Source organism: Benincasa hispida, chromosome 2 (genome assembly GCF_009727055.1).
Source record: "Benincasa hispida cultivar B227 chromosome 2, ASM972705v1, whole genome shotgun sequence".
NCBI lineage: Eukaryota > Viridiplantae > Streptophyta > Magnoliopsida > Cucurbitales > Cucurbitaceae > Benincasa > Benincasa hispida.
The window spans coordinates 49,704,345-49,717,324 of NC_052350.1; the positions used below are offsets into that span (position 1 = coordinate 49,704,345).

At 34.3% G+C, this 12,980-nt stretch overlaps 2 protein-coding genes across 8 annotated transcripts; one reads left to right on the forward strand and one right to left on the reverse strand.

Annotated features, from left to right (window-relative positions):
* Positions 1-1,080: 1,080 nt before the first annotated feature.
* Positions 1,081-4,727, forward strand: LOC120070724. 7 transcript variants are annotated; one of them, XM_039022577.1, is made up of 12 exons: positions 1,081-1,274; positions 1,319-1,492; positions 1,650-1,716; positions 1,799-1,854; positions 1,940-1,997; positions 2,114-2,153; positions 2,967-3,062; positions 3,167-3,213; positions 3,322-3,382; positions 3,613-3,704; positions 3,781-4,017; positions 4,283-4,727. In XM_039022577.1, exons 3-12 carry the CDS (start codon positions 1,672-1,674, stop codon positions 4,430-4,432), a joined length of 882 nt encoding a protein of 293 aa, XP_038878505.1. In that variant the 5' UTR covers positions 1,081-1,274; positions 1,319-1,492; positions 1,650-1,671; the 3' UTR covers positions 4,433-4,727. The 7 variants fall into 7 exon arrangements, with proteins under 7 accessions (XP_038878505.1, XP_038878507.1, XP_038878508.1 ...); XM_039022579.1 differs by having other exon boundaries at positions 1,341-1,492; XM_039022580.1 differs by having other exon boundaries at positions 1,377-1,492.
* Positions 4,728-5,602: 875 nt separating this feature from the next.
* LOC120071475 (cytochrome P450 CYP72A219-like) lies at positions 5,603-8,827 on the reverse strand. The gene is made up of 5 exons (XM_039023786.1): positions 8,479-8,827; positions 8,184-8,404; positions 7,059-7,303; positions 6,341-6,716; positions 5,603-6,224 (listed from the first exon to the last, which is right to left on the reverse strand). Exons 1-5 carry the CDS (start codon positions 8,744-8,746, stop codon positions 5,799-5,801), a joined length of 1,536 nt encoding a protein of 511 aa, XP_038879714.1. The 5' UTR covers positions 8,747-8,827; the 3' UTR covers positions 5,603-5,798.
* Between the last annotated feature and the right edge of the window lie 4,153 nt (positions 8,828-12,980).

Consider the following 12,980-nt stretch of genomic DNA (forward strand, 5'->3'; position numbering starts at 1 on the left):
CATAATATATCTACCGTGAAGGGAGTGCAACTACATGCTATAGTGGACAGTCTTTTTAGTTAACGAATGTTGATTAACTAGGTTAAATAGTTTGACCGGTTAGTCTTGGATTGTTGGAGCCCATGATCTGTAGGTCCATTGGGCGTCTTTGCTAGCTCGCTATGGACAAAATTGAAGAACTAAGTAAAGCAAGAATTTGAAATGTTCAAATTCGGGCTTTAGGGAAAGTTGTATTTTATATGAGATATGATTTACAATTATTTATTTATTAGAGTATTATTGAACATTAGCATGAAAGTGTTTTTTAAACTTGATTAATGTGACTAATCAAAGTTATGTGTCAAAAACAATTTAACATGTGATATTAAATTTGTTTTTAAATATTTTCTAAATCACGAAAATGTTTTTTTTTCATAAAAAATTGATTTATTTGTTTTTTAAATTAGTTAGTGGAAAAATCTAAATTCATTTGTTAGATTTTTTCATTAAGTGGACTTTGAAGTGACACTTCCAAAGCTTGACACCTAAAGATTACATACTAGTGGAGTTTGAGGTAGAAGACATGCAAGATAGAATTTTGCATGTAATTTTGTCTTTAAATAGTTTGGTTTTTTAAATGTATAAGAACTAATGCTTATTTGACTCTTGACTTTACTCTTCCACCAAAATCTCCTTAGTGTCTCCTCTTCACTATAGTGAAATTCCCGTTAGTTCACTAGTAAAACGGTCCCACAATCGTGTTCTTCAATCGGAGAATAACAAGGATTTACAGTTGGTGGTGTCAATCGAGCACGAAGAGGAAGATTGCGGTGAATTATACAAAGGTTATATTATATAACCGTTTAGGCATGTTTATTATTAGTTTTATGTAATTAGAATGTTATCGATCTTCGCTTTTGCTATTGCACACTTTATAAAATTGAGTATTTATTTAAAAAAGCAAAGTTAAAAGTATAAATTTTAAAATTTAGGATAAAATTAAAACAAAACTCAATTGTAAATTATAATATTTTGAAATATAGGGATTAAATTATAAACCAATTTTTTAAGAATAAAAAATCATTCTAAGCCCTAATCAACGGGCTTGCATTTTGCAAACATCACAAACAACCCACGCAAAAGATTGGAGGCGTTCTATCCACCGACCACCGGAAAAGGCTTTAACCACCGCCAAATCTACCAATTCTAATCGATACTGAGAAGAATCGTTAGTCTCATTTAGCGTTCGGCGACCAACATTCCTTTTTTTGAATCTATCGATCACCCATTTAGAGGTAAATGCTTTTTTGACTTCATTCACCTTTTATTTCTTTTACAGTTTAGAATTATTTTGTTCTTAGATGCTATTTTTCAATGGAACCGTAAAACTGATTAAGCACAAGAACAAAATTATGGAATAAATTTATATATACGTATAAAGCGAACGATGTTCAACATTGAGGCAATGACACTGCAGTTCCGGTGCGTCTCATTCACTCTCAGAACAGAACAGGTAAAATCTTCTGACGCCATTCTTCTTCTTCTTGATGCCCTGTTTCTTTGCATGTTTATGAATGTCAAATCACGCTATAAACGATCGTTTTTTTCCCTTTTTTTTTGGTATTGGTTGTGGCATTTGACAATATTATAACTGATCATTTTTTTTCCAGATTTGAACGAACATTTGAAGACATGGAACAAGATCCGCCGAAAAACAAGACAGCTGCTCCAAGGAAAGTATGTTATGGCTCTCTCATCTATCTACTTGTTTGACGATTTTAAAATTTTTATTTTCATCTGATGGAATGGTCTGCTGCAGTTGAAATTTGCTCCAAAAGCACCTATTCGTCGTATACCAAAACCTGAAGTCAAAGCGTGAGAACATTGCTTTCAAATATAGTAGCACCTTCAATTGTTCCAACATTCTGTCGTAGTCAAAATGTATGTTTGTTTTATGTAGAGAAATAGCAGAGGATGCTGATGCTGCTCAAGCCAGGGATTTACTAAAACGCTTCAATGTATGTTTGTTTTCATTTATTTTCCGTTTCCTTTTATTGTTGTGCATATAGAATATCCAGTTGTTTTACACTCTTGTTCTCTGTTTTCACTTTAATTTCTTGATGTATTATTGCAGGAAAGCACCCTTAGGACAAAGCAAAAAATTGGGAGAAAAGGCGAGTTGCAAACTTCCATAAATTTGTCATTGTTCATAACTAATTTTTGGTTTTGAGCTTAATGATTTTATTTATTTAGTAGATAATTTTAAATTTAATTGATTAATCTTCTGATTGTTTTAAATTGGATGTGAAAGGTTACTCATGTAGTGCTAGTTCTCGGTCATGCTTCTTTTCATCGATTGATGATCGTAGTTGGCTATCATTTTTTTTTTAATTTCTTTTTTCCATCTATTAGTCATGATATACAAAATTCGATAGTAGGATTGATATGCATATTGGTTTATGTGTAACTATGTATTAATCTATTTATATATGCGTGATTGAAATTAAGTCTAAAGATTTGAATATCTTAGGTTATTTTGCTTAGGATTCTTCTTCAGAACAGACATCTATAAGATCACATGAATATCTTAAGAAGACTGAGGGCAATTTTCCATCTGCGAAAAATTGAGGGAGCAGAAAATTGTAATATGCTTTAATTTTCTTGACGAGCAATACAGTTCCGTATTTGGAATTTCTACCATTTGTGTAGCCAAAAGAGATCGCATATTAAGTTTACTAGACATCATGAGTGTAATAATGAATTTGTAGAATAATCCATGAAGTTCTGATAATATGGTTCAACATATCAATTATGCATCATGTGGTCTTGCCCCAACTGTGCTACCTCGCATATCAGGAAAATGTGGTAACTTTTGTTTGTTAATGAACCTCACATCTAATCGAAATTTACTAGCACAACGACTAAAGATTTTTAGTTATTTTAACACGCCTCTGTTTCATTTGCCTGCCTGTTATATTAATATGCAGCGGCACCTACACAAGTTGCATTTGGTTCTGGAGGTACTTCGAGCACCTTAAGATCATATGGTGTTTCAAAAGCTGGAAATAGACCAAGAAATGAAGGTTGGCTATTAAACTACTAAAATCTACTCTACTCAAGATGTAATTGTTTGATTTACTGCACATGAGAGGCTTTCAATGCTCTAAACTGAAAGGTGATTATGCAGATGGAACTCTTCCGTCTAGTACAAGCAAGGAGTATGTAGAACCATGGGTCAGTAAAACATACAAGTCATCAATTATTTTCCTTTTCAATTCCTATTTGCGTCTGCCTTCTCCATCAGTATGTCAAATTAGTAATTCTATTTTCATTTTACTCCAGGATTATTACAGTTATTATCCTGTAACTCTTCCTTTGCGGAGACCATATTCAGGAAATCCAGGTATCTTTGTAAGTTCATGTTATTTACAAAAACTAAAAGGAAAATATTGCAGTGGACAACTGGATTATTCTGAGATGCAATTTATCCTCTACATGTGTGGTTTGCATACTTATCATTTCTGGAGTACAGTTTTCATGGTGAAAACTATACCTGTATCGATGAAAACTGTACCCACATCCTCTGCATTCTTCATCAATTATTTGCTCTAAGTTTTATGCACTACTTCATAGATTCTCTAAACGAAGAAGAATTTGGAGAAGCTTCAGAAAACTTCGCCTATGATGAAAATACAACTACTCCAGCAATGGATCTTGGTTTATTGGTTAGTCATTGGATCCTGTTGATGGCATATCTTGAGCCTCTTGTTTCCAATTTTACGCTTAATGGTTGATTGGCAGGAGGAGAATCCAGAAATGGACGTCTTTTTTCTACAATTACCACCTATGGTGCCTATGGTAAAGCAATCTTCTACTGTAGAAGGGACGGGGGCAGCCAACAGCCTGGAACAAAGTAAAGGTTCACAACCTCGACAGAAAGCCTGCTTGATGAATGAGTTACCTTCGGGCTCCATGGGTAAATTGCTTGTGTATAGGAGTGGTGCTGTCAAGTTAAAGCTTGGTGATATTATATATGATGTGAGTTTATTTATTTTTGTTTCCTACCATAAACATGAGCATGCCAACTTCTTCGCTATCTACTCTTTCACCAACTTGAATGATCTCTTGAGATGAAATATTTTATATTAGAAGCATGAAGTCTCTGCCTCAGCTTTTTAAATTTTTCACTTGATGAAAATATTTACTACTTATGTATAGGATGTTCTTATTTATTTAAGGGCTATTCTTAGATGAAATCTTAGATTTCGCGTTCCTTCTCACACCAGTTTTAAAATACGGGCAGGTTTCTTCTGGAATGGATTGTGGCTTTGCACAAGATGTTGCAGCTGTCAATGTGGAAGGGAAGTGTTGTTGCATCGTTGGGGAGCTTAGCAAGCGTGCCATTTTAACACCAGATGTGGACTCAGTGTTAAAGAATATTGAGGATTTATAATTATTTTCTCTGAAGGTGGAATTTTTTCATAGACATCAATGTGTAGAGAAATTGACGAGAGTGATTTTTTTTTTTTTTTTGTTTAAATCAAACCTCAAGAGGATAGAACAACAAAAGATAACAGCAGAAAAAGATGCACTGGTTCATGCAAAACAGAAGAGTGACTATTTTCTCTCTTGTTTAGCTTCGAGTGCCTAGATTTTTAATTATGAACATTTGTCATGCGATCAAGTAGATCGATTATACTAATTACAATTTTGACAAGAGCAATAAATCTCATTCTACCGTACCGAAATATTTTGTTGGTCCCCCCTTCTTAATGCATTTCAGTATTATAACTTGAATGCGATGTATGTCGTTATCTTAATAAGCATTCATTGTCATTGCGCCTCTATGCGAGCACCTTTAACCAGGCGCTCGCTTGTTGATTTGGAAGATTAGGAAGACAAAGAAAATGGTGAAGAATATGAAAGAAGATACAGAAGAGGAGTAGAAGAAGAAGAAAAAAGAAGAATAATAGTACGAAGAAGTAAAATAAGAAGAGTTGGAAAAGATTAAGAGGAAAAAGAAGATGAAAAGTCTGAAGTTATGAAAATGCACCTTCATTAATGTGAAAAGAGGTTGCATGCTGCATGCTATATCTCTCCTCCATGATTGACAGATGGCCATTATTTCTCTTTTCCAATCAATGCTTTGGTAGTATCATTTGTTAATCAAAGTCTACTACGGAAACAGATGACATTATTTAAAGTATGTTCTTTTTAGTTGTCATAGGCTCACTCTTATAGCACTAATATGTAAGTTGTTTTTGATGGTGTAAGTCTAATTTACTTAAATATTAAATAGCTTACATTGATATTTTCTCATTTTTTGAGAATTAAATACTCCTTTTCTTTTACATATAATAGTTGTAGATAATGTTAATTTATTATTTTATTAAGTGGGCCTTGTTTCACTCAGACGACGCCTTTTCGTCGTCTCTCGTCTTAAGGTGATTAAGAGACATGTCCCCTTAAGATGCGCCTTGCGCTTTAAAAACACCGTTGTCAATATGTTGCAAATATCAACTGCGATGAGTGAGATCTAGAGAATGTGTTACATTCTTTATCTTTCGAGGTTTTACATAGTCATAGAGGTGAGATGCTTTCAAACATTAGGTGATCAACTGTAGGCACTAAAAATGCTCTCACTTTGCACGATTCTTTATTAAAATAAAAATAGCATATTTACAGAGAAATCATTTGACTAGTAGATTCTTATCAGTTCTTTCTACAGGAAAACAAAGTACAGTACAAGGCTAGATAATTTGCAGAAATGCCAAACATGATTTTCATCCCTCAAAGGTGGTACTTCATTTACATGCAACCTATAATTGGTGAAGTTTCAGCTGGGCTCCATGCTGTGGTTGAAGAGTCATGACAGTATGAGGAGCATGTGCATAAGAAGGAGAAAGCTCAAAAGAGAAATTCTGTAGAATCATAACCAATGCGACCTTAGCTTCTAACATAGCAAAGTTTTGTCCAATGCAGGTCTTAGGCCCCCATCCAAAGGCGAAGAAAGCCAACTGATCTTTGCTTGCCTTCGAAACTCCTGCCGAGAATCTCTCTGGTTTGAACTCTTCTGCATCTTCTCCCCAGTACTGGGGATCGTGGTGAATAAGCAGCGTAGGTAAGGTAACATCAACCCCAGCTGGTATTAAAACTTCGCCTATCTTTGTTTCTGCATAAGTATGTTGATATTGACCAATAACTGGGGGGTACAACCTCAGGACTTCATTAAGTATCATGGTAACCTGCAGAGTATTGTTTTGTGAATCAGTAACTTTTTTTTCCTTAGATTTTTGAAAAACAATTAAAAACTTGTACCAATAGGTAAATGAAGATTGCTAAGTGTGGAATGAAAACTCACAATCTTGAGGTGGTTTAAAGATTCAAAACTTGGTTCATTCTTCCCACAAATTTGCAAGACTTCCTGCCTAGCCTTTTCTTGCCATTCTGAGTGCATGGCCAAAACGATGACTGTCCATGTTAGCAAGCTTGCTGTTGTTTCCTGCCCTGCAAGGTAGAACTGCTTGCACTCTTCCATCACTTCATCAACTGTCAGTCCATCACCTTCTTGTTGATTTTCTTTCTTCTTTGACTGCAAGAGCAGGCTTAACAAATCATCTACATTGTCTTCCTGGTTGCTCATGGAATTTTCTTTTCTTAGAATTAAACTCCCTATCATGGTTTTGATCTCCTTGTTCATCTTCTCTCTCCTCCTGTTCTTAGCTGTTGGAATAAATCTGCATATACACAAAGCCACATGTCCATCTTGAAAGTTGGATTTCACAATAATTTTAGCTTCATTTTTTCCCATGGTTATAGAACTTGGGCTCCATACTAATCAATTCTAGTTATCTTAATTTGCAAACTAATTTTTTTTTCATCTTCTGCTTATACAAATTATTTCTTTGGATAAGAAACAGTTTTATTGATAGAATGAAATATCCAAAGATGACAAATTATTTAGTCATGGGTGGGACAACTATTCCTACTCAAGTTGTCATTCTCAACCCAGCCATTCAAAAGACAGGAAAAGAATAGATGGTCAGGGAAGTAAAATTTATGAATAAGAGAAATTAGACCTGAAACCAGGAAGATACAAGGTCTGCATAGCATCAAGAGTAAGATGAGTGAGTTGTTTGAGAAGTTCAAAAATCTTCTTCCCCTCTTCAAAGTTGGAGCTAAAGGCAGCCCTGGATATAACATCTGCAGTTAGTCTCTGAAGTTCAGGCCATACATCCACTTCAACACTGTCTTGATTTGCAGCCTTTTCCTTCCATTCCTCTATCATGTTGCTACAGCTTATACTAAAGGCTGGCATCATTCCCTTCATCAACCAAACATTTATTAGTATGTTCTGAACTTCCTTCACTTGACTTTCGGCTCTCTTTGAAACAAAAACATTGGTTACTGATAAATTATTTGCAACTTAGTGCTTTTTTTTAGAAAAATATTATAATAACTTAGCCTAGAGAAAACAAATTCTTTTGTACTACAAAATAGATAATATTTTCAATTTTGTTCAAAACCGTTTTACAACATTTGCTTTGTTAAGCTACAAGATTTAGTCCTTGAAGTGAAAACAATGATGTGATAGGAATGGATTAGGGTATTATTAGAGTATTAAGAGCATATTAGTAATTAGCTCAAGAGTTTGTTATACTTGTTGGTTATAAATAGAGGACGAGGGGATGAAGAAGGGAGGGAATGTTTTGGTGTGTGATCTCAAGAGGGGAGCGTCCAAGTACCTCGAATAACTTGGTTTATCTTGTAGTTTAATTACCTATCATATCTCGATATATTTGGGTTCGATCGTAATATTTAAATAAGTGTTTCAACTTTCAACCTGGTGTGTAATGAGTTAATGAATTTTCAATTTTGTATCGATGAATGTCTCATAAACCAAGTGTCTATAGGACATAAAATTGGAAGTTCAAGGATCTACCAGACATTTTTATGTTCTAGTATATAGAGTACAGAAACCAAACTTAGGGCCCAGTTTGATTGACTTTAAAAAAAAAAAATTATTTTTCAAAAAACTCATTTTTATTTGAATACTTTTGATAAAAATTGATTAAAATATACTTGAAAAGTTGTCAAATACTATAATTCTTCCAACATGACTTATTTTTTGAATTAAATACTTGAAAATGAATTCCAAACATATTCTTATAATCTATAACCATAAATATATTTTCAGAGTATACCTTGAGCCTTTCATGATGAAAAGCAGGATTGATAATCCTCCTATGTTTAGCCCATTCCTTCCCTTTTAGAGTAGTTAATCCCCTTGTTAGCTTCAGAATAAGTGGGTTCAATGGTGGCTTCTCAAAGCTACCCGCCTTGTTCGATAGTACTTCTTTCATCATTTCGGGGTCCTTCACTATCAATCTCGGATTTGTTCCAAACCAACACATCGATACCTTTCCTACACACAAATGACGAAGTATTAAAACTTATTCTAATACAAGATACAACGAGATACAACACGACACAACATACCATATTTTTTAGCGTTTACTGCTGTGAACGGATCGACACGTTGAACAATCTGATGATCTAGACTCATAGGGGTGGACCATGCTTCAGTGATCATCCTCACAAACTCTTTGACATCACCAACCATAGGCTTGTAGGAACTGCCCCTAATTCCTTGTCTTTTCAACTGTCTTTCCACCAATTTGGGTCTCCACCAAATGGAGTGAAAAGCTTTTGCTACTCCAAAAACAACCAAACAAAGTGGCAATGAATAGAACACAGAGTATTCCATTTTTGTTTTAAACGATCAAACAAAAAAGGACCTTCACAGTACTTTGTTGTTGTTGTTTACATTATTTCATTTGGATTTTATATTCCCAGTTGGTCAAACTTCTTATCTTGAAGAGCTAAAGTTTGTCATAAAAAGAATTATTAAATTATTAGAATTGTTGAAAATTTGATTTTGCTTGATGAACAAGGTGTTAAAGGCCCACCTTTTTTGGTTCAAATATTGGGCCATCAAAGAACCGTAACACCATTTCTGTTGGGCTGGGCCCGCTGTTGGCTCGATCATGCGTGCGGTACAAGGTATTGACATTTGTATACTGGTAAAAATTAAAAATTAAAATCTTAGAATAATTAGCATAATAATAAAAAGGATAGAGGTTAATTTTGACAATGAATTGCTTATCTACATGAACAAACTGCCAATTTTAGCCATTTTGATTGCAATTAAAAAGTTTGATCTTATAGAACCGACAAATCACCAAAAATAATATCCACAATTTAACTATAGTTGTCGGAAGACCAACTACACCCAACATCTTTGGAAATGGTAGAAACATAAAAATCAACAAAACTTACAAAACCAACAACATAACGGGCTATATAGTGAGTAGCCTTATTACATACATGGGGATAGATGAGGAGACAGGACCCGACCGACTTGTCAAATCTCAAATTTTGACAACAACATCCTTTATTTGGGTAAATCTTTCAAGCAATTGTTTAGCAAGTTCACCACCTCCTTCACATCAGATTCAACCACTAAAGAGGCAGGGGAAAGTAAACAAGAGGAGGAAAGAAAAGATAAACCGTCGATAATAGCCCGAGTCTCGAGCAACTTTATGAACCACTCATGTCTTGTAGCCTGACCCTTTAAGAGATCTGAAGAGTCACGCACCACCCAACCCACACCACCTAGATACATATCCTTGTTCCAAGAAAAATCAACGTTCATCTTCCACTCGCTAATATGGGGGAGGGGGCTTCATCAAACATGACTTGTCAAGCTCTCCAACTGGCTGGGGCAATGATCAGATTTTAGAACAGAGCCTCCCCTATCAAAGGTCAGAGTAACATTTCTAAGCAAAAACTTCAACGGACCCTTTGACCCATTGGAGTTTATAGAGATTTTGTGGTTCTAAAGGCACCACAAAATTGTGATAGGCTTGCTTCGCTCCCCCTCATCAAGGTTGTTGGCCATCCAATGCCATAGCTCCCATGGATGCCAGGAAGACCTGCACGATATAAAAAGAGACCGCATATTAGGAAGGAACTTAAGCCAACAATTCTTGGCCAACTCACAAAACCAGAGAGCATGAGATGCAACTCTCGCTCTTTTCTGCAAAACAAACACAAAGGGTTAGCAAATACTTCTTTTTTAGAAATATTGACATTGGTGGGGATGTTATCATTCTTGATTCGCCAAACACAATGCTTAGCTCTGGGAGGGCTTTAGCCTTCCAAAGGGAGTTCCACAATAGCTTCCCAAGGTTAACAAACAAGGAAACTATTTTAGAAGTCGAAAAGGAAATAGCCAAGTGGTAAACGCTTTTCACAATGAAGCGACCTTTGGGATTGTAATTCTGAATGATCACATCCCTGGTAAATGTGGTCCCATCCTCATGTTAAGAATGGCTTCCGCATTAAGGGAAGGGAAGCTGCTTCTAACGAGACCCTCATTCCAACGACCATCTTCTCCTAAAAGGCTATGAACTAACTTCACAGCAAACTAGCCATTACAAAGAGAAGGGTACAACTTCCATTTCTGTTAATCCATGAGTCAAGATCAAGTCGGATACAATGGCCATTGGGTTAGAGATCTTTGGGATTAAAGAAATCCGTATTTTGTTGATGTGCTTAACGTCTTTCCCTTCATTCAGAACTTTCAAGCACACTTTCGTAACAGTTGCTTAACGCCTCCCTTCAAACTGTTATTTATAATACATGTGAAATTAATAGTTTGATTGTTTCTTTTAACGAATGTGTACTTGTTATGAAAGAGAAATGGAAGACATAGACACGTGAAATTAATATTTTGATTATTTCTTTTTAGGAAAAACAAACTTAGAGCTAATGTTTTTGTTTGTTTGTTTAATCAATAGAATTGTGTTCATAAAAAAGGAAAAAAAGAAAAAAAATGTAAAGGGTTTAATATTAAGATAATTGTTTTAAATGATAAAACTACTGAAAATATTTTCAAGTACAGAAAAATGTCACTATCTATTAGTGATGGACCGTAATAGACATTCATCACTGATATCGATGGATGTTCATCGCAGTCTATCACTAAGATAGTGTTTCTTTATTTAAAAACAACTCTTTATATTAGCTATTTTGACCATTTTTTTAAAAAGAAAATTTCATATTAAAATATATTTATTATTTGCAAATCTTTTCATCTCTTGCCTCTTTAGAAAACCAAAGGTCAATTACATTTCTTTCTCCAATACTAATTAATCTACTTATCAATTCTCATTAGCGTATTATTATTTTAAAAAATAATTAAAATAACCATATAGTTAAAAATGAACAGGGTTGCATGTGATGTACGCTTGGTACTTTGGCCTTTGGAGTATTGTTGTTGACATTCAACATGCGGAAGCAATAAGAATCTTAAATACTATTCTATTAATTTTAGCAATCAAGGAAGCATGTTCATATTAAAAAAAATAGGGTTTCTGAAGTTGACATTTGATGAACTCTTCAAATCAACAACTTTTCAGCTTGAAATTGATCAAGAACTTAATGTAGACCACCCCAAGATCGTTTCTACAATCCTCTAAGACCTTATATTGAATCGTGGGATCCAAAGTGAGAAGGAAATTAAGGGACTTTGGAGAAAAAAATGGTTTTTTTTTTGTCTTAGTGCATGATGGTCCTTGAGAGAACAATTCTCTCAACCAAATCAAAATTACATCAATATCATTTTCTCATCAAGTTTTTTTTTTTTTCTTTTGTACAATACCGACATGTACTTCAATTTCATGAGAAATTGACACCAAGACTCCATAAAGTGAGTAGAATGAGGTGTAATGGGTTGAAAAACCCACTTTGTGAAATTTCACTTTTAAAAATTGTTTTTTTTTTCAAATTTAAAATAAAATTTAAAGTTAAATATTAATTAAATAATTAACATTAAAAAAATAAATTAATTTTAAACAAAATCAATTCTAATAATTAATTTTAAATAAAATTAATTCTAAATAAATAATTAACTAATTCAATATCAAATATTAAATTAATCTAACTCATATTCCAGACATGAATCCCTATTCATATAATTAATAATTAAATCTTATTTAAATATTTTCCAACTCTCCAATGATGTGTAATTCGATAATTAAACGTTTAGTTATATCACATATAATTAACAATTCTCGTAATTCGAATTTGAACGTTTCAAATTCTCTCATCACTCCATTCTAAGGTTTTGTCTATTTATGGGCTAGTAGGGGACCTAATGAACTTACAGATCATGAGCTCCAACAATCCAAGATTAACCGACTAAACTCTTTATCTTAATTAACCAACATTCGTTAACTACCAAGTCATTCCACTAAAGCCTAGTAGTTGCATTCCCCTTATTGTAGATATATTTTTGTCCACCCGCTATAATCATAATCAATAATTCAATCTTTCACAGGTTGTTCGTAATAATGGTTGGGCCATAAGTTGTTTTACTCTCTAAATTACATCTTGCTCCTTAAGTTCGACTGATTCTTTAATGAATAATTGGTTTGTGATCCAATAGCTAAACCGAATCCCTCTCGGTCCAATGAGAGGGTGGGGCCCCTTGTTCAAAACCCGAAGTCAGAATTTAAGGGAACAATCTATCTACTATCCCTAAAAGTTGGTGGAAGTGGATTTCGTCTTGCACCCTATATCCCCAGCTATCTACCCAATCTTACCCTTGAAATGGGAGGCTTATTGAGCCGGCGCTGATGGGCCAACCCTTATTTATGCAAATCTAAGGATAATCTCCAATAACAAGAGTTCATAGTTAGCTCAGGATTAAGGTCAAGTTACCTAGGTCATCGCTTTGAAATAGTCAGTCTTAAACATTAAACAATATTATAAAGTAAGAGTGACTTATTTCTTAGTTTGGTCATATACAAACTCTTTGCACAGGACGTCCTCACTCGCATGTCTCTACATAAACGATACAGGATCACATCATTTTTATTAAATACAAAGTGGATTACATCCAATAGTGTCCTCAGAATAAGGTATCCAGCCTTATC